The sequence below is a fragment of the Dromiciops gliroides genome, chromosome 3, assembly GCF_019393635.1.
Source record: "Dromiciops gliroides isolate mDroGli1 chromosome 3, mDroGli1.pri, whole genome shotgun sequence".
NCBI lineage: Eukaryota > Metazoa > Chordata > Mammalia > Microbiotheria > Microbiotheriidae > Dromiciops > Dromiciops gliroides.
In genome coordinates this window covers 188,966,174-188,990,869 of record NC_057863.1, presented here as the reverse complement: position 1 = coordinate 188,990,869, position 24,696 = coordinate 188,966,174, and the positions used below count along the sequence as shown (strand labels likewise).

At 38.9% G+C, this 24,696-nt stretch overlaps 1 protein-coding gene across 1 annotated transcript in view; it reads right to left on the bottom strand.

Annotated features, from left to right (window-relative positions):
* IL1RL2 (interleukin 1 receptor like 2) overlaps positions 1–24,386 on the bottom strand; it is a 34,410-nt gene extending 10,024 nt beyond the window's left edge. Inside the window, 9 exon segments of the mRNA XM_043995264.1 lie at positions 1,026–1,169; positions 4,754–4,893; positions 6,376–6,499; positions 8,694–8,765; positions 11,218–11,380; positions 18,524–18,547; positions 18,549–18,729; positions 21,961–22,183; positions 23,629–24,386. Coding sequence (XP_043851199.1) covers positions 1,026–1,169; positions 4,754–4,893; positions 6,376–6,499; positions 8,694–8,765; positions 11,218–11,380; positions 18,524–18,547; positions 18,549–18,729; positions 21,961–22,183; positions 23,629–23,692 — 1,135 coding nt within the window. The 5' untranslated portion in view covers positions 23,693–24,386.
* Between the last annotated feature and the right edge of the window lie 310 nt (positions 24,387–24,696).

Below are 24,696 nucleotides of genomic sequence, written 5' to 3'. Positions count from 1 at the left end.
CTGGGCACTGGCCAGTAAGTAATCTCTGCAATTGTCATCACTACAATGATGACAATGAGAACATCATCATCTAGTATTTATATAGTGCTTTAAGGTTTGTAAAGTGCTTTACAAAGATCCACAAACTTGTGTGTAATCGCCTATATTTCATTTTTGTCTTAGCACCCTCACTGGCTAGAATGTGATCAGCTTAATAAATGCTTGTTGGATTATAAAATAGTATATGCCAACTTTCTGCCCAATTAACAAAACTTCATTAAATCAAACATCACTAATTTTGAATTTGCAATAATTCAGACATACTAAACTAATGTTTCCTTCATGGTGCAATGGAAAAAGTGTTGAAATCAGAAGATCTGGGTTCAAATCCTGGCTCTGCCTATGGGAGCTGGGAGAATATGAGCAAAGAAACTTTAGGTCTCCAGGCTTCAGTTTTCCTCATATTTAGGTCTCCAGGCTTCAGTTTTCCTCATATTTAAGATAAGAAGGTTGAAGGGAAAGATTTCTAAGGTCTCTTCCAGTTAGAAATCTGTGATAGTATGATTCCATAGCTTCCACTCTGCTTAATTATGGCAAATCATTGTGGTTTTATTTCAAAAACCTTTCTGATTTATTTTACTTTAAAAATACAATAAAAATGAAAAAGGTGGGAGATGTTTAAAATGAAAGAAAACATGATGAAGATTAGCCCTAGTTATAACTACTATCTAAGCAGCATCTCTAGTTAGGAGGTCCAGAAATTATATGAGGAGATGGGTATGGGGAGGCAGGTAACAGAGAGATGGAGGCAGGACCTTTGGGTTCTATTTACTCCAAGGTCTATTAACTTAAACACAGATATTTGCAGACATTTCCCAGTGACCTCTAAAGCTTCCTGAAACAAAATATTTAATACTACAAGTTGCAGAAGTTCTCAATATGAAGGGATTTTCCTCACTGGGAATTTCCTACAACAATGAAATCACAGGTCCAGATTGAAAAAAAGACAGTGACAAGATAATTTTCCTTTAATCACCCAAACTTACCTTCTTTACTCAAAGTAGAATGAAAGGTGCTCCGATACCAAAGCACAACGTCAACCTTGACAATATGGTAGGTGCACATAATAAACATAATCATGCCCAATACAACAATGGACCCTCCTATCAGGTACCTTTGAATATCGGGAGCTGTCCAGGAAGAAAAAGACAAAAATACAAAATAATTGTAGAATATATTTAAAAGAGGGCATCTAGGTGGAACAGTGGATAGAGGTCCTGGATTCAGGAGGACCTGAGTTCAAATCTGACCTCAGACACTTGACACTAGCTCTGTGACCCTGGACAAGTCACTTGACCCTCATTGCCCTACCCCCCAAAAAAGAATATATTTAAGAGAGATCACTTAAGAAATCAAAAATTATGGCTTCTTAAAATCTGTTGGATATAAGTATGATGCTCCAAGTATTTTTAAAATATTAAACCAAGAAATGGTGTCAGGTTCTTGAAAAACACTCTGGAAAACTGTTCCCTAGTCTTGAAAGAGGCATCTTGGGAGGTATAGTAGACAGAAAAGAAAAGCTAGTCACGGTCGACTACAGTGGCTTTAATTTCTTCCCTAATAGTTTAGAACCAGGTACCAATAACAGAAATATTTCCCAGTGGCTTAGTCAAGGCATTCATAAGAAAGAGCCAATATATACCAAACAATACTTTATTACCTATAAAATATTTTTTAAATCAGATACAGGGCTTCCTGACTCTAAAGCTCACTCTCTATTGTCCCCCCTATGTCATTAACCTGTGAAATATTCTTTAACAATAGTCTGGGAAGAATTATATGTCAGTAGAATTTTCAAACAGGCATTTTCTATTAACAAGTAGGACAACAAAAATTGGGTTGTATCAAGATCTGTATCAAACACAGAAAAATTACCCGGTATTTGCTAAACACTTAATAAATGCTTGTTAACTAATCAGTTAACAGATTCTTCTGAATCTGTCATGAACCATGTCTGAAACTGTGGCTCTAACTACAAACTACAAACTCTCATATGATTCTAGTCAGATTTGCATTCTCTCCCCACCTAGAGAACTTGAGTATGGTAGGATAGAGAGATAAAATTACTAGAGTAAACATTCATAAGTTACTCTGCTTTGTCAAAAGATTTCAAAGAGACAAAAAGGAAAGGAAACAATGAAAGAGAAAAAAACAGGTGGATGGAGAGGGGTGGGGAAGAAAGGGAGATGATAGCAAAAGGAAGGAAGGAATTCATCTGGAACTCAAGGAAATAAAAAACATTCTAAAAAACACCTTGGAGTCTAGATAGTCTTCCAAAAGGAAGAGCACAGTTAAATGAATTTTATGAAGAAATGGGATTATAAAATGAGCATTTCCTGCTGGCTCATGGGAGAACTTTAAGGTGAGACACAGGAAAGAATGTAAAAGAGTTCTAAGGAGCCTTTTCCCTCTCCTGCTGCTCAAGGAGCCAGCTGCCACCATGAATGACACTGTAACCATCAGAACCAGGAAGTTCATGACAAACAGATTTCTTTAGCATAAACAGATGGTTATAGATGCCCTTCATTCTGGAAAGGCCACAGTGCCCAAGACTGAAATTCGAGAAAAACTGGCCAAGATGTACAAGACAACTCCAAATATCATTTTTGTCCTTGGATTCAGAACCCATTTTGGTGGTGGCAAAACAACAGGCTTTGGCATGATTTATGATTCCCTTGACTATGCAAAGAGAAATGAACCAAAGCACAGACTTGCAAGGCACGGTCTGTATGAGAAGAAAAAGACATCAAGAAAGCAGCAAAAGGAAAGCAAGAACAGAATGAAGAAAGTCAGGGGTCAAAGGCAAATATTGGTGCTGGCAAAATGAAGGAATAAAAGGCACTATGGAGGATGTTTACCCATGAAAATATGGATTTTTCATCAGAGCATAAACTATGGAAAAACTTCAAAGGAAAGAATTCTAAGGAGAGAGGGATCATAGAATGGTAAGTGACTACCTAGAATATCACTATCCCTGAATCACCTCTTACGTTAAGGACTCAGTTTCAAGGCAACCCAGTAGCCTCTATTCTCTTCTTCCTAAAATAGCAAGAAACTGAAACTGATTCCTTCAGTCCCATACTTTCCATCCTTTCATTAATATTTCTATAGGAAGAATATGGACATGAATCTAGGTTTTCATACTTCCAGTGCAGTATTCTTTTCACTACTACCATTTTTTCTGGTCAACAATCTTGCAAAACGCATATTGGGATTCATGAGAGGGACTAGGCAAGAGAGTGGATGGAATTATGTCTGTTCCTTTTAAAGTCTTTTGTGGTTATTATGGAGTCATAGAATTTTAAATGACAGGATATTGATAGACCACTTCCTGAGAGGCATTTGCGTGAGAGTCAGAAAAGCTATCTCAGTAGAGTACGAGCATTAGCAACTTGAATCTTTCATAAGTACCTACCCTGCTCTGAAAATCAGTTAAAAGAAGGAGGTAATTCTCAGGAAACTGGAAACTCAGAGAGCAGGCACAAAATGGAGTACAAACTTCAAAACTGGTTTTGACTTCTGACTGTTAAAGAGACTAGTGTTTTGCATAGGGCTTCAGGTACACATGGCACTAGTCACTGAGGATTAATGGCTACTAGAGAGACTAAGCTAACAGTTTCGAAAAGAAGTGAAGAAGGTTAGCATTGCACCCAAGGCAAGAACCAGACTTACAGGTAGGGAATATGTTTCACAAAAAACTGAACAGGACAGAAAAACAAATCATGTTAAGTGTGTGAAACCACATCACCACCCTGCCCAATAACTCAATAAATCCCACTGGCTCCTTTATACCTCTGAGATAAAATAGAAGCTCCAATTTTTTGGGGTAAAGTCTTTCACAACTTGACCTCTAACCTATTTGTCCATGACTTCCCTTTATGCAGTCTACAATACAGCCAAGTTGGACCTCTTGTTGTCCTGACACCCATCATTTCATCTCCTTTCTACAAGCTTTTGTACAAGCTTTAGCTGCTGCCTCTTAGAATCTTTAGTTTCCTTCAAAGCTCAGTTCAAATACCAATACATGAAGCCTTTCCAGGTTTTCCAGGTGCACCTGTCCCTCTGGCAATTTTTTGTATATACAGTTGCTATTATTCAGTACTGTCAACTTTTCATGACCCATCTGGGTTTTCTTGGCAATCTTTGCCAAGTGGTTTGACAGTTCCTTCTCGAGATCATTGTAGAGATGAAGAACTGAGGCCAACAGGGTTAAGTGACTTGCCCAGGGTCACATGTGTCTGAGGACAAGTGTCCGAGGCCAGAGATTGAACTTGAGAGATGAGTCCTTCCTGACTACAGGCCCAGCACTCTATTCATTCCAGTATCTAGCTGTCCCTTGGTAATACAGAGGGGTGAGAAAGGGAAAAGGGAGGGGAGGGGAAGTGAAAAAGTAGAGGAGAAGAGGAAAAGAGAAGAAAAAAGGAAAAAAAAAGAAATTTATATAATATTTTAATTATATATTTAAAAGGAATAATAGATAATCGATTTACAGTTTCATGTGTAATCAGCTTTTTAAAAATTCTATTATGTTATGGAAATGTCTTTTTTATTTCATAAATTAAAAATAAAATAAAATAAAAATAAACGCAACTTGAAACACTCAATCTCATTTCTCTCACATCAGTTTCCTTTTTATAAATCTATTTATGTTATAAATCAATTTATGATTTATAAATGCACATTCTAAATTTCACCTATCATTTTGTCACGTTACCTGGATGCTTGAGCATAATAAAAGCTGCTGCTGATCCAGACATACATATAAAGGGACGGTTATAATCTTCTTGTCTCACTTCTGAGAAGCTGATATTTACAGTATAGAAAATGCATTTTTCCCCACAAGAAACATTTGATCTGTGAAAGGATAGAGAAAATTATATTTTAGACATTTACATTGTTGAGAAAATATCTATCTTTTGTATATTTGTATACCTGCAAGACCTCTAACTTCATTGGTGAGAGTGAACCCTACTTTGTTGTAGATCATATCCCCCCAGTGGAAAGAGAGATCCTAGAGTTGGAGAACCTGGAACAACCTGGAGAACCTTTTACTCCTATTACCTATGTGACCCTGGCCAGTTCACTTGCCCTCAGGGTTTCAGAGGTGCACTCCAGCTCAAGAGCTCTGATCTTACAATACTATGAACTTAGCAGATGGTTATAGAAAATTGCTTTGGCTGGAAAATTCAGTACCCTACATACCCTACAACCAAGGCTGTACTGAAGCCAAATCATATGGGCTCATTAGAGCAATTGTTAAATTTTCAGTGTGAACATTTTCACCTTAGAAATCAGCAAATGCTACAAGTGAAGCTGATTATCATTTTTTGCCAATTGTCTAGACTGAAGAAAGTGATGAAGGAAATGCAAATACAGATTCAAGTTAAAAGTGTACCATGGGGGCAGCTAGGTGGAGCACTGGACAGAACACCGACCCTGAAGTCAGGAGGACCTGAGTTTAAATCCAACCTCAGACACTTAACACTTACTAGCTATGTGACTCTAGGCAAGTCACCTAACCCCAATTGCCTCTCACACACACAAAAAGTGTACCATGCATATATTTTCTTTTTTTCAAAGAGCAGGTCACTAACCAGTCACCAGCATACCACTGTCTAAAACCAACCTTTCAGCTAGAAGGGTCTTCAGATGAGGGACACATATAATTATCCCTTCCACATCATGGGGATTAGGGGTTCAGCACCCCATGTGATCTAGGAAATCTGCATAAAATTTTTTGGCCCTCCCTTTGTACCAGAGAAGGACTCTAATATTTTTTCTTTTTCTTTATAGGGTGTCTACAGTACCTTATTCCAAAATTTGGGTTGATATTATATAATACTACACATATCTTTTAGTCATTTCTGAGTTTGTAAACTTTTTCTGTGTCTTCTGCTGCCCGTTGTGTGTCACCTGGGGCTTCTGCAAAACTCTCCCCAAATCCCCATTTAATTTCTTATGCCAACCTGCATATATCAAAACCATGATAGGGAAAGGCAGTCTACTGCCTGCCTAGTACAGGAAGGCAATCTTGCTTCATAGGACCTTTTAGAGCTTATACTCCATTACCAATTCATAGCAACACTTTCACAACTCACAGTCTCAGAGAGTTATCTACACAAGAGCATTGAGGTATTAAGTGCCTTGCTTAGGGTCTCACAGACTGTATCACAAGCAAGGCCTGAATCTGCACAGATCTTGCTGCCTCACAACAATTAGAGCTGACTTCCTTTTCATTCCAAGTCTTCAAACAGGCTAAATGACCATTTGGGGGGAGATATTTAGAAGGATTGCCCTCAAAGATCTCCGAGTTTCCTTAAGACTATGAATACTTACTCAGTTCCTTCTTTAATTCGATTAGAATTGAGAAAGTCCACTAAAGTGTCATTGACTTTCCAACTTCTATGATTTAAATTCTCTTTCCCATCTTTTATATTGCAGTCTATAATAAGAGGAGAACCTATAAAGCAAGATTGACCAAAAGTAAATATTTTGAATCTTGCAACTAGCAGATGAGACAAAAGGATCAAGTCCCAGGGATTCGTGATTGCCAGATTTTTATTTAGCAATTTATTTTCTTTCTACTTAAAATATTTTATAATTTTAAAAAACAAGAACATAAATCCCAAATGGGTTATATCAGTGGCCCATCCACCCAACCTAATATCTCAGACAGAGGCACCAAGGAATTCATTTCCCTTTTCATTATAAACCTCAAAAAGTTAAGACCAAACAAGAAAATCTGTACAGTGAGAAAAGCACTATATTTGAATTTAGGGACCAAGGTCTGAATACAAACTCTTTCATTAACTATCTATGTGACCTTGAGCAAGTCACCTAAATGCTCTGGGCCTAATAAATTTCCTCATTTGTAAAATGTAGGATTAAATAACCTCTAAGATCCCTTCCAGATATAAATCAATGGTTTAAGGATACCTCACTTAAAAGGGAAATTGTAAGCTGTAGTTTTAGGAGTATGGACCTACAGAGTACACTGAACTTGGGATAGTCATTCTCTCAGGGATCCATCCGGAAGTACTGTACTAAAGGGATGCCACAGGGCACATATTTCATCATCTATAAAATTAGGGTCAGGGAAAGGTGGACTTCTACTTCTATCACTAAAACCATGATCATAATGAACCTTCCTTAAACCTACCTATATCTACTTATGTTTTTTAGTCCACAAGCTCCTCACTTTTGAGTTCAAAAGAGCCACCTATTTTCTATTTGTTTCATAAAGGATACTTTCCTTTTATTTGTCCATAAGTTTCTTCCTCCAAATTTTAAGTGTAGACTCCTTACTCTAGAACATTGGGAATTTAGTCAGTAAGTTCATCTTGACTCAATCTGTGCTTTCATGATTTTAAAAGCCTCAATCATAAGACTTGCTTAAACTTGATCTTTCTACTGCTGAGGATATTCCAAAAGAAATCTATTCTCCTATCGATGCCAATTTCTTATTTTAGTTACACTTCTCTGGACTTTAGCCAGCTCTGCTATGTTTTCCTAAAGATCAAGTAGCTAGAAGAGCAAACACCATTACAAGTTCAGAGAGATCTTGATTTTCTTAGAAAGGTGAAATGCTATGATTGACTTTTTTTAAAGTCCTGATGGTGCCTAGAATGTTGTTGGCTATTTTGGTTTGAACAGTACCAGACCAAAAGGCCATAAATCAGAATCTATCATCATATAAGCAAACTTCAGGTTACTTTAAACATGTTTTTACAAACATTTATAATCACTCACTCCCACTACTACCCAATGAACAATAAAAAATAAACAAACCCAAACCCCATTGTACATAGTCCAACAAACTGAATTTCCACATTGACCATACCTTAAAATGTAGCAATGCATCAATGTATCAATGCATCTCTCTCTGTCTCTGTCTCTCTTTCTCTGTCTCTCTCTGCATTTTATGTATATAACCTTTTTTGTTGGTGAGGCAATTGGGGTTAAGTGACTTGCCCAGGGTCACACAGCTAGTAAGTATTAAGTGTCTGAGGCCGGATTTGAACTCAGGTACTCCCTGACTTCAGGGCTGGTGCTCTATCCACTGTGCCACCTAGCTGCCCACATATATAACCTCTGAAAGACTTGGAAGAGTGAGATTTCATGTTCTGTCCTCTAGATTCATGGTTTCTTATGCATTGATCAAAACTCTAAAGTCTTTCCTAACTGTTTTTCTCTATGATGTTTTATTATATGAATTATTTTCCTAGTTCTGTTTGCTTCCCTCTTCATCAATGCATAGAAATCCTTCCAATTTCCTCTGAAATTGTCCATTATGATTTCCTTTGGCTTAATAATTCCATTACATTTATATACCACAACTTGTTTAGCCACTTGGAACTTGGGCATAAGTGACACAGCTATTAAATGTCTGAGGTTGAATGTGACCTCAGGAAGATGAGTCTTCCTGCCTCTATCCAGCACTCTATCCACTGCACCACCTAGCTGCCCTATTCTTTTCTAGGATCTCATTTTTACTAGATCTTGATCTAGATCTAGGGCATTCCATTATAATTGCATTTCTAACACAGGATGACTAGAATTCCAAAATTGTCATAACAGCATCATAGCAGCATGTTATCAGCACCATTTTTATAATCTCAATAGTCAATAATTTAGTGGTTTTTCACTCTACTTACCAAGTTGTACTTCAATAGAATTATTTCTTGGATAGATAATTTCAGGTTCTTTGCTTCCTTCTACTTGGTCCCCTGAAAAGAAACATATGCATACACCTATCTTGTTGGAAATTAAAACAAATTATCCATATTCAATAATGTCAAAGAAAACTCAGAATCTCAAAAATCCCAATTCACACATCACATTTCAGCTTCTAGTATGCCCCCCCTCCATATCACCATGACACTTTTTAGGATATAGAAAGCTAAATGCAGACAATCATTCTGGCATCATGAAGAGAGAAGAGGCTATAACTAGGTTTCTTATATGACATGAGCTTTATGTCTAATAAAACTGGAGAGATGGAGGAAGTGGGAAAACTGGTTTCAAAAAAGGAGCATTAAGAAAAGGCCACAATGATCTGTATAAGAAAAATGATTAATAAATTCTACAAATAAGTCATAACATTTTACATCAATGTATTACATTCATGCATGTACATGTATATACAAGTCCATATTTATATCTTTTTATATGTGTTATGCGTGTGTGTATACATACATGTTGTCCTGGTTGGAATTTAACAAAGGGTAGACTGAGGCAATTCTCTGAGTAAGATCCCCTTACTATAGGGGCATGCAGCCTGTTAACAAAGGAATCTTACTTGCTAGCCTCCATTTGTGGCAAAGACCTGGAGTGAAAGCCAACAAGGTTTTTTAAACTTAGATGGGTCTCCCTTCTGATTGGCTTGACAATGCACCATTTGGCCCTTTCCTGGCAAACATAAAGCAACCTTGACTGGCAGACATTTTAATGAGGATGTAGGTTAATAGCTTTCAGCTCCTCCCTATTATTTGATCCTCAGGATCAATCTGCAGCCAGTGAAAGAAGGCTGATTTTCAGATGAGGCTGATTATGACTGTATTTAACATTCAAGGAATGTAAACTGCCCCAGGGACCCAGCTTCCTTAGCTATCTTGGCTAAAAAAAACGTAAGCCATCATCAGGTTTTTACTGGTTTTGTCTTCCCTCCTTTTTTTTTTTTTTTTTACCATGTCACCCCAAATTTGATTAGGAGAGGCAGAGACACAAGATTCATCTCCCTGGGATGGGGGGGGGCCCGGGGGCTTAGCTCAAGTTAACTTGTTTATGGGGTAAACAAAAGCTAGGGTCCCTGCCCAAGCAGAGTCTTGGGGGCTGGAAGTAATAAGTAAGCTTAAGGCTTAGAGATAGCATGTGAGAAGATGGATTCATATAGAAATATTGGTTATAAATAATACAACCTAATATTCACCCCAAACCCCAAACCCCCATCCCTCTGCCCTACACACACAACACACACACACACACACACACACACACACACACGGACATGTTATGTATGTCCATGTGTGTGAATATGTGCAAGTGTGTCTTTCTATGTGCGTGTATCTGTGCGTATGTGTCTGTGTCTCTTTTTGTCTCTGTCTCTCTATGTCTGTCTGTCTGTCTCTGTGCCTGTGTGTCTCTCTGCCTGCCTCAGTGTCTCTCTGTCTCCTTGCCTCTGTGTCTCTGTCTGTGTGTCTCTGTCTTTGTCTTTATCTCTGTCTCTGTCTTTGTGTCTGTCTGTCCATGTGTCTGTCTCTGTGTCTCTGGCTCTCTCTCTGACTCTGTAATCTTTGTATGTATTAAGAAGGTCATGACTTCCAAGAATAGGGACAGGACTGTACTTTGTCCTCATTAGCTCTCATATGCTGTATGTATATGTGTGTGTATATATATATATATATATATATGCATATATATATATATACACACACATATATATATATGATCTCATACGCTATATATATGTGTGTGTGTGTATATATGTATATATGTGTGTGTGTGTGTGTGTGTGTGTGTGTGTGTGTGTGTGTGTGTGTGTGTGTGTGTGTGAAGGAAAACCAGGTTGATAAAGATATGAGGATTGTTTGAAGGAAATGGCCACGTTTAGCCAATGGAAAAGAAAACTCAGGAGGGAGGTGTCTTCAAGTGAAAAAGGTATGTCATGATACAAGACTTCTCCACCCCCCCCATTGGTCCCTTCAGGCAGAACCAATAACAATGGGTGGAAGTTTGAAAGAGGCTGATTTAGGCTTGATATCAGGAAAAACTTCCTAACAATTAAAGACAACTAAATCTCAAGTTGCTTTAGAGGTGTTGGATCCTTCTCCTTGGAAGTCTTCAGGCAGAGAGGCTGGATGACACTTCTGAGGTATGTTATAGTGAGTATCCCTTTTGTGTATGGCTTGGACTAGGTGGCTGCTGATGTCACTTTTAATTCTGAAATTCTGTGATTCTCTTACTCTTCCCTTCCACTAGTCAATGCTTCTTCTCATTCATTGTTTAATGATTTTTGGCAAGGAAAACTTCTGAATCTTGCTGACTGTGTGAGAAAAATTTTTTGGCAAATAACACCACATAAATACCATGGCATTCACATGATGCTAAATGGAAAGCCAAAGTACTATAAGCATTTGCTAAAACTCTAAGAAAATTGCTGTCATGTTATATCATACTTACATAAAGTTGTAGAAATTCTATTTAAAATATCATAATGTTTTCCCATGTATGTTAGCTTTGTTCTGCATAAATATGTTCCTGCATTCTCAGTTGATGTATTTTTTATAAGCAGATAAAATTTCTTAGGAACATATTTCTCTTTGTCTCCAATAGGCTTACATTCCTAAATACAAAAATTCATTGTGGGTCAGCAAGTATTTATTGAGTAACTAACAGTATTTAGTATTGCAGTAGGGTTGACATAGTATTCCTGACCTTATGGAATGACTATTCCTTACATAAGACTGGACACTGTCTCAGTACCAAGAGGAAATGAATTCCATTTTCCTTCAGACAGCAGTGCTGGTACAAGCTCCAGAAGGAACCTCATGTTGTGTCTGATGAAGGAGGTACTCATAGAATCAAGAGCCAGGATAGCAATAAAGCATAGAAAGAAAAATGAAGACTCATATAATCAGTAGCCCCTAGCAGAAAAGGAAGTAGAAAAGGTACTGATATTAAGAGTCAAGGCAAAAAATACCAAAAGAAAGTCAGAACGTTATGGCAGCATGGCAAACTATCACAAGAACTGAAAATAGACACACTTCTGTAAATCAGATATATGAACTTAATAACCAAAAATCTTACAATGCCCTACAAGAATGGAAAGCTAGAATATTATGCAGGGAAGATAATTGGGCAGCTAGGTGGTACAGTGTAGAGAGTGGCAGGCTTGGAGTTAGAAAGACATCCTCCTGATTTTTCCAACCAAAGACAGCTTAGAAGGTTTGAAAGAGGTTGCTACTGTTCTGAGACAGGAGTGGAGCCCAACTCCATAATCATGCTGACACAGATCCAGTCCCAGGAAGGCCTTGCCAGAAAAAGAGACCCCCAGAGCCTCTGAATCAGCTGCAGAGTCAGTGTCATCTGGAACTAAGCTCACAATCTTGTGAGAGGGCTGAGTAGTTGGCCCAGAGTGAGATTACAGGGTTCTCTGCTGGCGCTGAGGGGGAACTTGGGTTTTCACTTGAGTAGCAGTGGCCAAGGTGGGGGAGGGGCTCATTGGAGCTAACAACCACAGCACACAAAGTTTTGCTGTCTGATTATTTAGCAAGTTGGCCTGAGGTTATCTACAGACCAGGAAACAGGACAGGCAAATGAAGAACCTGCTCCTCCTTAAATCATACCCCCTGGAGCCCCCTGAAGCTTGGGACTGTGCAGCCTGGAAACAGTGCTCCATTTAAAGGATATAAAAGTCAAGTAAAAGAAATCCAAAATGAGCAGACAGAGAAAGGTGAGGACCATAGAAAGTTCCTTTAGTGACAAGGAAGATTGAGGTGCACCCTCAGAAGAGGATAGCAATATCAGGGCTCCTGCATGCAAAACTTCCAAGAAAAATATTAATTGGTCTCAGGCCATATAGGCACTCAAAAAGGACTTTGAAGCCAGAGAGGTAGAGGAAATATGGAAAGAGAAATGAGGGTGATGCAGGAAAGACATGAGAAAAAAGCCAAGAGATTGAAAAGCCAAATGGAAAAGCTCTCTGAGGAAAATAATTGCCCAAGAATTAGGACTGGACAAATGGAAGCTAGTGACTTTATGAGAAACCAAAACACAATAAAGCAAATCCAAATGAATAAAAAAAAATAGAGATAAATGTGAAATATCTTCTTGGAAAAACTGCTGACCTCGAAAATAGATCCAGGAAAGATAATTTGAAAATTATTGGACTACCTGAAAACCATGATCAAGGAAAGAGCTTAGATATCATCCTTCAAGAAATTGTCAGGGAAAATTGCCCTGATATTCTAGAAGCAGAAAGTAAAATAGAAATTGAAAAAATCTACTGATCACCTCTTGAAAGAGATCCCAAAGGAAAACTCCCAGGAATATTATAGCCAAATTCCAGAGCTCCCAGGTCAAGGAGAAAATATTGCAATCTGCCAAAAATAAAGAATTCAAATACTGTGGAGCCACAGTTAGAATAGCAAAAGATCTAGCAGCTTCTACATTACAGGATTGGAGGGCATGGAATATGATATTCCAGAGGGCAAAGGAATTGGGATTACAACCAAGAATCACCTATCCAGCAAAATTGATTACAATCTTTCAGAGGAAAACATGGGATTTCAATGAAAAAGAGGACTTTCAGGCATTTGTGATGAAAATATATGAACTGAATGGAAAGGTAAACAGGAAAAATAAAATTAAGAGGGATGTTAAAAGGTTAAAACTGTTTACATCCTACATGGGAAGATGATATGTCTAACTCATAAGAACTTTCTCAGTATTAGGGCAGATGATAGAAATAAATTTAGATAGAGGGCACTGATGGTAATTGATTATAAAGGGATGATATCTGCAAAGTATTTATTTTTTCTTTATCTCTCTTTGTGGGGTAGTTGGGGTTGGGTGACATGCCAGGGTCATCCAGTGGGTATGTGTCTAGTGTCTGAGGCTGGATTTGGGCTGGGGTCCTCCTGGGTCCAGGGTGGGTGCCCCATGATGACATCTTTAGGGTAAAATTGAGGGGTGAGAGGAATGCACTGGGGCAGGGGAAGGGGAGAGGTTGCATAGGGTGAAATCCCAGATGAAAGAAACAGGAAAAGGCTTATGGACTGAGGAGCAGGGCAGTAAATGAATTTTACACTCATCAGAATAGGCTCAAAGACTTTAATCTCATCAGAGTTGGCTCAAGGAGGGATTAATACAGACATCGAATTGGGTCGAGTGATCTATTTAATCTGGGCAGTAAATGAGCCTAACACTCATCAGAATTGGCTCAAAGACCTTAATTTCATCAGAATTGGCTCAAGAAATGAATAACATAAACATTCAATTGGATGGAGTAATCTATCTAACCCTGCAGAGAAATAGGAGGGGAAGAGGATAGAGAGGGCAAAAGAAGGGAGGGCATACTGGGGGAAGGGGCAATCAGAAGCAAATCCCTTTTGAAGAGGGATAGGGTGAAAGAAGATAGATAATAAATATCTTGGGGAAGGGGATATGATGGAGGGAAACAGTTAACAATAGTAATTGCGAAAAAGAGAAAAGGGGGAAAATTGTCCAAAAATATTTATAGCAACTCTTTGTGGTGGTAGGAATTAGAAATCAAGGAATGTCCATCAATTGGGGAATGACTGAAGAAGCTGTGGTATATGATTGTAACGGAATATTATTCTGCTATAAGAAATGACAAGCAGGATGATTTAAGAAAAACCTGGAGAGTCATATGAACTGATGTCTAGTGAATGAGAAGAACTGGGGAGGACATTGTGCACAGTGACAGCAGTATTGTTCTATGAGCAATTGTGAATGACTTGACTACTCTCAGCAATGCAGTGATCTAAGACAATCCCAAAGGGCTAATGATGAAGCATACTATCCATTCCCAGAGAAAGAACTGATATTGACTGAACACAGACAAAAAAATAAAAGAGCACTTGTGGATTGTACATATATAATCTATAACAGATTGGCTGCTGTCTTGCATGGGGGGAGAAACGGGAGTGAAGGAGAAAAATTTGCAACTCTAAATCTTATGAAAATGAATGTTGAAAACTACCTTTACATGTAACTGGAAAAAATAAAATAAGTGTTTTTTACAAAGAAAAAAAGAAAAAGAAAAAAGAAAGACATCCTCCTGAGTTCAAATTTGGCCTCAGATACTTAGTAGCTGCAGGACCCTGGACAAGTCACCCTTACCTCAGTTTCCTCATCTGTACAATGAGCTGGAGAAAGAAATAGTAAACCACTCTATTATCTTTGCCAAGAAAACCCCAAATGGGATCACAAAGAGTCAGACTTGACTGAAAATTACTTGAACAATAATAAGGATGTCTCACACTGAACCAAGATATGCAAATGGTCAACAACTGGGACAATGTGATATAGAGAAAAAAGAATGGAACTTGGAGTCACAAGACTTGTGCTCCTTACTAAGACAGGGCTGAGCTGGATGATGTGGCTAGGCACTTCCTGCTTTATGATTTTATGAATCCATGATAATTCAAAAGAAATGGGCAGATTGAAGTAAAGATGCCAAGGAATTAGAAAGAATCAGGTTTAGAATCAGAAGAGAAGGATTTATGGCTTAGCCGTATGAATTTGGTCAAATCCCTTGTCTATAAAATGAAGATGATACCATCACTTATGAAGATAGTAAAGTTTGGAGCTATTTACCTGTGCAAATTAGGGAATATATATCAACTTGCTAATAAAAAAATGGAAAGTAGTTGGGAGAACAGACATCAACATCAACTACAATAATTGCCTAAAGACATTTAACCAGTAGAAATCATTTGTCATGCCAAGGAGAATCAAAGAACCCAGAAACAACATCAGCCAGCAACCCTAGCCCTCCTTGCCAAGGATAAAGATATGGCACTTGAAGGTAATAATGGTTTAGAATGTGAACTCCAGGGGCAGCTAGGTGGTGCAGTGGATAAAGCACTGGCCTTGGATTCAGGAGGACCTGAGTTCAAATCCAGCCTCAGACACTTGACACTAGCTGTGTGACCCTGGGCAAGTCACTTAACCTTCATTGCCCCACAAAACAAAAAAACAAAACTTAACATAGAATGTGAACTCCTTTGTAAAAAATTTATGGAATAAGGGGGTGGAAAATTATGAAAAGTAACATGTCATAAAACCCTGAGAGGCATTGGAAGGAAAAACAAATTATCAAGAAAGCTTGGCAAAAGGACCAATAAGTCTAGGACACTTCAGAATGGAAATGGTAGGATATGAAAGATAAAAAATGAAAAATATCTACAAAAATTTTTGTCATATACTTTCTTCACCATCAAGGGCAGTGCAATCACCTCAGCTGGAATGAAATATCATTGTCCCCTGTATGCTATGTGAGAAAGTGAAAGCCAAAGAAAATAAATATGGGAAGAGGGGCAGGATTAGAGCAAATGTACATATAGAACATAAGTGCTGGAGGGGACACAAATTTGAAGATATGAAAGAATTCATTCTCAAGGTCCCTAAGAGAAGGAAGGAGAAAAAAATGGAGAAAATTACTGCCCCAAAAGATGTCTGAGAGCATAATGAATACTGACTCATATATCTACTTTTGCATTTCTACAACACTTTAATGAGGCTAACCAATACAAGTGTTGAAAGAAATTTTAATGACGTTTTTAAGAATTAACATACAGGTTTTCACAAAAAGAGACATCTTTACAGTCACACAATTGGCTGAGAGGTATAAAGATTACAAACCCACTGTTTATCGAATGAACATGAGTATTTGATTGGGAAAAGCAAACCAATTAAACCAATGCACCTATCAAAATTATACAAATTGTACAAAAAAATCTTTAAAATATTTATCAAAAGGTATTACTAGTTGATAATTCTCTATTTATACTTGAATTTATATTAATAATTAAAAATAATCAATTAAAATTATCTTTGTTCATAGTGTCTGCCACTGTCATGGAGGATGTGTAGACAGAATCTGTCTAAGTGATTGAAATTCCCTAGGAGGAGTGAGATCTTCTAAAGCTCCTACTTACAGATGACATTGTGTTGACTGCATCAACATAAATAATGAGAGTCTCCTACCTGAGATCTATAATCACACAAAAGAGTTTGGCTCAACTAACCACACAGGAAAATCCTATGAGAGAAGTAACCATTGTCCTGATTATATTATACAGTTAAAAAGACAGCCCAGAGCACTTGTTCATTAATGCAAATATCTTGGACAGACAGTGCATACAAACAATGAGGTGAGACCAGAGCTAGAGAGAAAGAAGAGAAGGCTGGAGTACTTTAGGAAAAAGTTTGCTGTTGTTGCTGTACAGTTGTGTCCAGTTCTCTGTGATCCCATTTGGGGTTTTCTTAGCAAAAATATTGGAGTGGTTTGCCATTTCACTCTCCAGCTCATTTCATAGATGAGCAAACTGGGGAAAACAGTTGAAGTGACTTGCCCAGGGTTACACAGCTAATAAGTGTTGGAGGCCAAATTTGAACTCATGAAGATGAATTTTCCTGTCCCCAAGACCAGTACTTTAGCCACCGTGCCACCCCAACCCCAGAAACTGTACCTAGTTCTTTTAATGACCTCAACACTCCACGAGACAAGGAATCAAATGTTTTAATATTAATAATTATATGGTGACATTTTAGGTTATAAGACAAGGAATAACACGTTTTCCAAAGAACTGAGATAGAAGGTCACTCAAAAGTCCAGGGAGACTGGGTGGGTGCAACACATTACAAATGAGCACTTCCACAGGAAAAGTGGAATAAATGATGTCATGACAGAAATACAAATTGGAAGTGATGGCTAGCTTTTGTGCTAATTAGTCTCCATGAATAAGAAGGACATGGAAAAGATGAGTAGAGATTGATGCAATCTGTGTCATTCAAGGGATTATCTACATTGAGAAGGAGATGGATCCATTGACATATTAAAGTAAGAAGATATTCTTGTTCCCTTCAGTGGTAATATGTGGAAAGGAGGGTGGGAGAAGAGAAATACTAGATAAAAATAATTTTTTCCCCACACAAGTATTGGCACAGTGGATAGAGTGCCAGGCCTGCTGTCAGGAAGACCTGAGTTCAAATCCAGACTGCGACTTTACTATCTGTGTGACCCTGGGCAAGTCACTTAACCCTGTTTACCTCAGTTTCCTCATCTGCAAAATGAGCTAAACCATTCCATTATCTTTGCCAAGAAAACCCCAAATGGAATCATAAAGTGCCAGACATGACTGAAAAAAATACTGAACAAAAAGGTAAATTTATTTTAACTATCCATAAGTGGTAGTAACTAGGAGATATCAATTTAAGGGTTACAAAGTGTTTTCCTTTAAACAACTTTGAAAGGTAGTGGTGCAGGTATTATTCTCCACAATTTACAGAGAAGCTGAAGCTTAGAGAGGTTAAGTGAGTTGCCCGGGTTCATATAGCTCATACACATCACTGCTTCAAATTACTTAAAATTCAAAAGAAGAAAAATATGTTTTTTATACAATGTTAATTCATCTATTAAAAGAGTACTTGTTGGGCCCAACTTTCTTCAAAATGATTTTGTTGAAATTGTCTCATGTGTTATTGCTTACATTTTAGGAATGGTCTTAAAGGAGGGAGAGAGAGATCTAAATGCTTAATGCCACAGGTCACAGTAAAAGTGGAATTCCATTATATGACATGGGTCTCAGTTATTTGATGCCTGTTGTGATACTATGGTTCTAAATAAATCCCTCTAGCAATCCTATTTCAAGACAAATTTGATATTAGGAAAGAAAAAGAAGGTCATGTGAGGGTGGAGTACACATAGACAGAAAGCAATGAGTATATTTGTGCTTACCTTATACCACTGTGTTGGGCTAAAAAGTACTGTTTGGGAAGGTAATTATATGGCACACAAGAATGCCAGTTGTCCCCACGTTTAATATTTGTTGGTGGTGATTATCTGCTAGCCCTGCTAGGTCTTTGCTGGAATCACCACACCAACCACTACTCCTATTTTGAACAGTTAAGTTCACGAAGATTTTTTGACAGGTATGTAAACCCCTGTGAGTAAAAGAGAAGAGTTATCATACAATTCTTGAGTCAGAGTCGTAAATGCCAATCAATCAATAATTATTGAATACCTAGAAAACAGAAGACACTGCAATTTTAAAAAGCTTCACAGGTCACCAAAGCCATTTCTGTCACCCAGCATAATTTTTGTTCAAATGACTGTAAGAAATATCATACTATTTGTTTAAAAGATATTTAAGGGGCATCTAGGTGGCACAGTGGATAAAGCACTGGCCCTGCATTCAGGAGGACCTGAGTTCAAATCCGGCCTCAGACATTTGATACGTACTAGCTGTGTGACCCTGGGCAAGTCACTTAACCCTCCTTCCCCTCTCCCCCCCCAATTTTTTTTTTTTTAAATCCATGCTCAGCTGCCTTCTGTTACAAAAAAGTCTTTAACTAATAGAAACCTGGTCTGTTTCCTTACCTTATCACTCAACTAAACTACCTTCCTTAAAAATGCCAATGATCACTTAACTGCTAAATATGATGGCTTCCCTCCCCCTGCAATGGTTATCTTTCTTGACCTTGTTGCAGCATGTGAAATGTTTGACCATTGTCTCCTCCCACATACTCTCTTCTCTCTAGGGCTTTCAAACAAATGTTTTTTCTTGATTCTCTTATACCATTATGACTCTTTATCAGAGTTTCTTTGTAGAACCATCATCCAGATCAGGCCCTTTAATTATTAGTAAACCCAATAACTCTCTCTGCTTCTATTCTCTCTCAACACGTACTCTCTTTAGGTAACCTCATCTCTGTGCTGATGACTCCAAATGCATATATCCAGCCCTAGTTTTCTCCTTAACTACAGTCCCACATCAGTAATTGTCTATTGGACACTGTGAACTAGATGTCCCACAGGTAACTTGGAGAGCATAAATTGTTATCTTATTCCTGCTCCTAACCCTTCTTCTGAACTTCCTGTTTCTGTCAAGGTACCACCACCTTCCAGTCTCCCAGATTTGTGACCTTTTGGTATCATCATCAACTTCTTACTCTCCTTTACCCCTCACACCCTTTCAGTTGCTGAGTATCATCATTTTTACCTCCACAGGTTTTTTCACATCTGTCTCTTTAGTCACAAAGTCACCATTGCCCCATTTAGGGCCTGCAGCACTTCTCATTTAAACTACTGCAAAAGCTGCCTAAACTGTCTAATTGGTCCCCCTGCCTCCAGGCTCTTCTTTCACCAATCATTCCACTTCAAAGCTGCAGAAAGAATTTCCCTAAAGCACAGGTGTGTCAGTTTCTCATTCAATAAACTCCAATTATTCCTTATTTTGAGGGTCAAATATAAACTCCTCTATTCGACATGTAAAGTCCTTCACAACCTGGCCCCAACTTACTTTTCCACCCCTATTAAATACTATAACTCTTCATGCACACTCCAGTCTAGCAAAACTTCTTCCAACTCTTCATATATAACACCCCATCTCTTATTTTAGTATGATAAAGGGCATTAAAGAAACAATTGTTTGTCTTGTCATTTTTCAATTGTGTCCAACTCTTAATTTGGGATTTAGTTAGTAGAGGCACTGGAATGGTTTGCCATTTCATTCTCCAGATCATTTTACAGATGAGGAAACTGAGGCAGAGTGAAGTGACTTGCTTAGAGCTAAGTGTCTGAGACCAGATTTGAACTCAGGGAATTCAGACTTCACCATTTAGGGGCCCAATAGGAGCTTGGCTGAGGGTCTGCGATTGGAATCCCTACTTCCAAAGCCTAGAAATTAATAAGGGAAAACATGTTCCCAGTATCTAGATTTCAAAACTAAGAAAATTGATACTCTTTTCTCTCTATGGTTTTGGGGCACTACTCTCTCCTAGTTATCCTCCTGCCTGCTCCTTCTCAGCCTGCTTTGAAAGATGCTCATTCATATTACCTCTTCTAACTACAGGTGTCACACATACATATATGTCCTTGGCTCTCTTTTCTTCTCCCTCATATTACTTGGTGAGCTCCTTAGATTACATGGATTTCATTAACTGTGCTAATGATTCTCAAATCTGCCTATTGTGCTTCAAACTCTGCTGACCTCCAATGCCTTTCAGACATCTCAAACTGGATGTCCTGCAGACAAATTCAACACGTCCAAAACAAAATTTCCACCCCCCCAAACTTCTTCCCCCCCAAATTCCCTATTACTATAGAGGGAAACACCATCTTTCTGCACCTTCAGGCTTGAAATCTGGGCATTATCCTCAACTCCTCACTATTTCTCACTGCCCCATATCCAGTGTTCCCAAGACCTGTCAATTTCACCTTTGTGACATCTCCCCAATATACTCCCTTCTCTCTTCTGACACTGCCTCCATTTCATGCCCTTATCACCTCACATCTGGTGTTTTGCCTGTCGCTATGTTTGCTTGTCTCAAGTCTCTTCTCCCTCCAATCCATCCTCCATTCAGCCACTAAAGTGATTTTCCTAACGCACAGGTCCAACCATATGACTCCTCACCCTCCCTCTCCCCCTCCCCCCAGCCCCCAATAGGTTTCCTATTCCTAACTTTGCAGTCTTCCTACACTTTATTCCCCACCAGATACTCTAATTTAGTGACATTGGCTTTGGACACTTTCTCTGGCTGTCCCCCATGCCTGGAATGCTCTCCCTTCTCACCTCTGCCTACTGGTTTCTTTGGCTTCTTTAAGTCCCAATTAGAAGCCTATCTTCTACAGGAAACCTTTTTAAAATCCCTCTTAATTCTAGTGCCTCTGCTCTGTTATTTCCTATTTTTCCTGCATGTAGCTTGGTTTTGTTGTTGTTGTTGTCATCTCCCTCATTAGGTTCTAGGCTTCTTGAGGGCAGATATTGTCTTTTGTTTCCTTTTGTGTCCCCAGCACTTAGCAAGGTAGGTACTTAATAAATGTCTATTGATTGACTATTAGCATCAAATTATAGCTATATAATTAGTTAAATTGGCTTTTGGGATGGTTTTCATTGGAATCTAATCAATATTTATAACACTGATTCTACAGAAAACATCTTCCAATTGCCAAAATGACAAACTCTTAGATATATAACCAGTTTGCAAATTAGGGGTTGAATTCTCTCTGGTCTTCCAGTTCTAGATTTTATGATCTCAACTCAACCCATATCACAATAATGAGAATGCAATATTCAATTCATTGTCCCATTTTCTCTACTTAAGTAGAGTTTTCCTACAAGACAAATAGAGCATCTTTTGAGTATATTTCTTTCTTTTAAACTGCAAACTTACCTTGTGACAAATTGATATGTTCCTGAATCTTCCAATGTCAAAGGAAGAAATAAAATCTGGCCCTGATACTGATGGACTCTGGAATTTCTGTCCAGAGTTATTGGAGTTTTGTTAGAATTTTTATAGCAAGTCACATTGTACTTCATTTCTGTGATTGTGCAAGAAAGAGCAAAAGGTTGCCCTGCCACAAAATGTTGACTTTCTGTGCTGACTTTGCATTCTTCTATTGGGAAAAGAAAAAAAAAGGTGGAGGGGTAAGCTGCAAAGAAAATTCTTCACTCTTTTATTCATTCTGTAAGTACTTGATCACTTCAGCTGCCTTTCCTTGACCCTTTAGTCAGTACAAGGGTCGTCTGGGAAGCTGATTATGTGCATTATTTGGTCTACAATAATTCAGAGTTAAAATTACATTTAAAATGAATGTTTGAAAATAAGGACAGATTTGTAGAGAAAGTTTCAGTTAGTTGAATGAGATCCTAAAGAGTTCTTCAAAGATGTCATATACATATCACATAGTTCCTCTCATTTCTACACATACCTTTACCTTACCCCCTGTGGTAGTCTTACATGTTGCCTGGCTAAATCTCTGATGTCCTTCAAATCTGGCTCAAAATTTAATCTACTGATCAATTGCATACTCTTTCAAGCAATCTATTTTTCGATTCCTCTTCCTCACAATTTGGCAAATTCCAAGGTTTCCTTTTGTTTTCTCCACAAATGGACTCCCCCAAATACCAGTACATTAGAGGTCATTTTCGTAAATTCCTAAATTTCTAGAAACTAACCACTTCTATTTTATACTTTTTTATCTTACCATAAGATCACAAATGTATTTATTTCACTTAAACTTTGATAGAGACATAGTAGGAGAGCATTTTCATTCTGGTATTTCCAAGTATATTACAAATCCATATCTTTCAACATGTGATAGCTTGACTGACTTCATGTAGTATATATTAATAATATAATAATAAACCTTATTGTATCCATATTTAACATCTGTTCATTTTGGTCGGTGAGTAAAATAATGTGTAATTTAAAAAAATAACTCAAATATTAAGCATACTTTCTCTAACATGTAAGAATTCAAACCCAGGTTCTCTGACTCCAAATTGAGTTCTTTCCATTTCATTAAAGGTGGATTTGCCTTATGGGGACCCAACTCAGGATGTAATTTAGAGTCCTGATTGGAGGGCCACAAAGCCTGGATTCAGATTCTTGCTTTATTATTTACTGCTTATGTAACCTAAGTTCCCTAAATTCTCTAGGCCCCAGTTTCCCCATGAGTAAAATGAGGTGCTTTGATTAAATTATCTTTAATGTCTCTTCTAACTTCAAATTCTATGATCAATCAGATGCTTGGTTAATGTGGTCCTCTTTCCAAAGGTCTAAAAAAATTTTTTTTGCATCGGGGTTAAGTGACTTGCCCAGGGTCTCACAGCTAGTAAGTGTCAAGTGTCTGAGGCCAGATTTGAACTCAGGTCCTCCTGACTCAGGCCTGTGCTCTATCCACTGGGCCACCTAGCTGCCCCCAAAGTTCTAATAATCGATAGAGATCTCTCTCATGGGACAATGGCTGATATCCTAGACTTCAAAGAGGTGGAGAGATTCAGAAAGAAATGGTATATAACGCAAGTTCCTAATGCTTATTTGCTAAATTCATCTTACCTGCTCTAGCAAAGTGAAGAAAAGCCAAGATGAAACCGGAAAGAAGCCAGGACAGAATCACCATACTCGGCTACAGAGAGGACAGGGCGTGCTTTGAAAGCCAATTCTGGCAGCCTGGAGTCACCCAGCTTTTCCGGCTTTAGGATCCCCACGAAGTACCCGGGGCCAAAGGATGGGTCCCCAGAGAAACAGCCAGGAGTGATAATGTTTGCAACTGGAAGCCCGCCTCTGTGTTCCTGGAGCAAGGTGTGCAGGCAAAGCTGGATTCTGCATAGCCCCCTCCTCCTAGGGAACTCTAGGTCCAAGAAGCTGCATTGTGCACTGGGGACAAATGTTAGGAGTGTTCCACAAGTTTCCTCTCAAAACAAACAAAAACGATTCCACCTTGGAGCTTTTCTCTCCCTTCTCCCCGCCCCCCTTACCCCGACCTCAGAGCATCCGTCGAAATCTTAGCAGGGTCTCCTCTCAGGGTCCTGAGGTCGGGGTGCCACACGCAACCAACATCCCTCCCCGCTTCGCACCAAGTCCTGGAATTTCTAGTTCCCCTAGAGATGCGGGGAAGACTGTCCCCAGAAGGGTCCCCAAGCCCCAAGGCTTCCCATCGTTCCAACTCCCCCGGATATAGAATGAATGTTGGGAAGGAGGGGAGGGGAGCTGCGTGCGTCTGGGCGTATCCCCTCCTTGAATTTTGGTTTCTTGCTCTAGCAAGCACCTGCTCGCACCCACACTTAAGCCAGGCTCTCCGGAGCCACGAAAGAAAGTGCCCACAGCCCAGTGGCGGATGAGGTGCTAGAGCCCGCCCCACCCCCTACCGCCACGTGCTACCTCTCCTTCCCCTCCAGCGCCAAGTCCCCTTCTCGCCCACTGGTTGGCCCCCTCTCACCTGTTCCCCGCGAAGGTAGGAGTACCTGGGGCAGGCAGCAGCTCCCTCGGTGAGAGCTTCCCAGCCTTCCTTACAGCAACTTCCTCATTTGTCTATAAATAGAGGAGACGCCTGGGACTCTTAGGTGTTCTCATTTAGCTGGGCGTGACTGGACAAGAAGGGAGTAGATAGGTACCTGAGGAGCA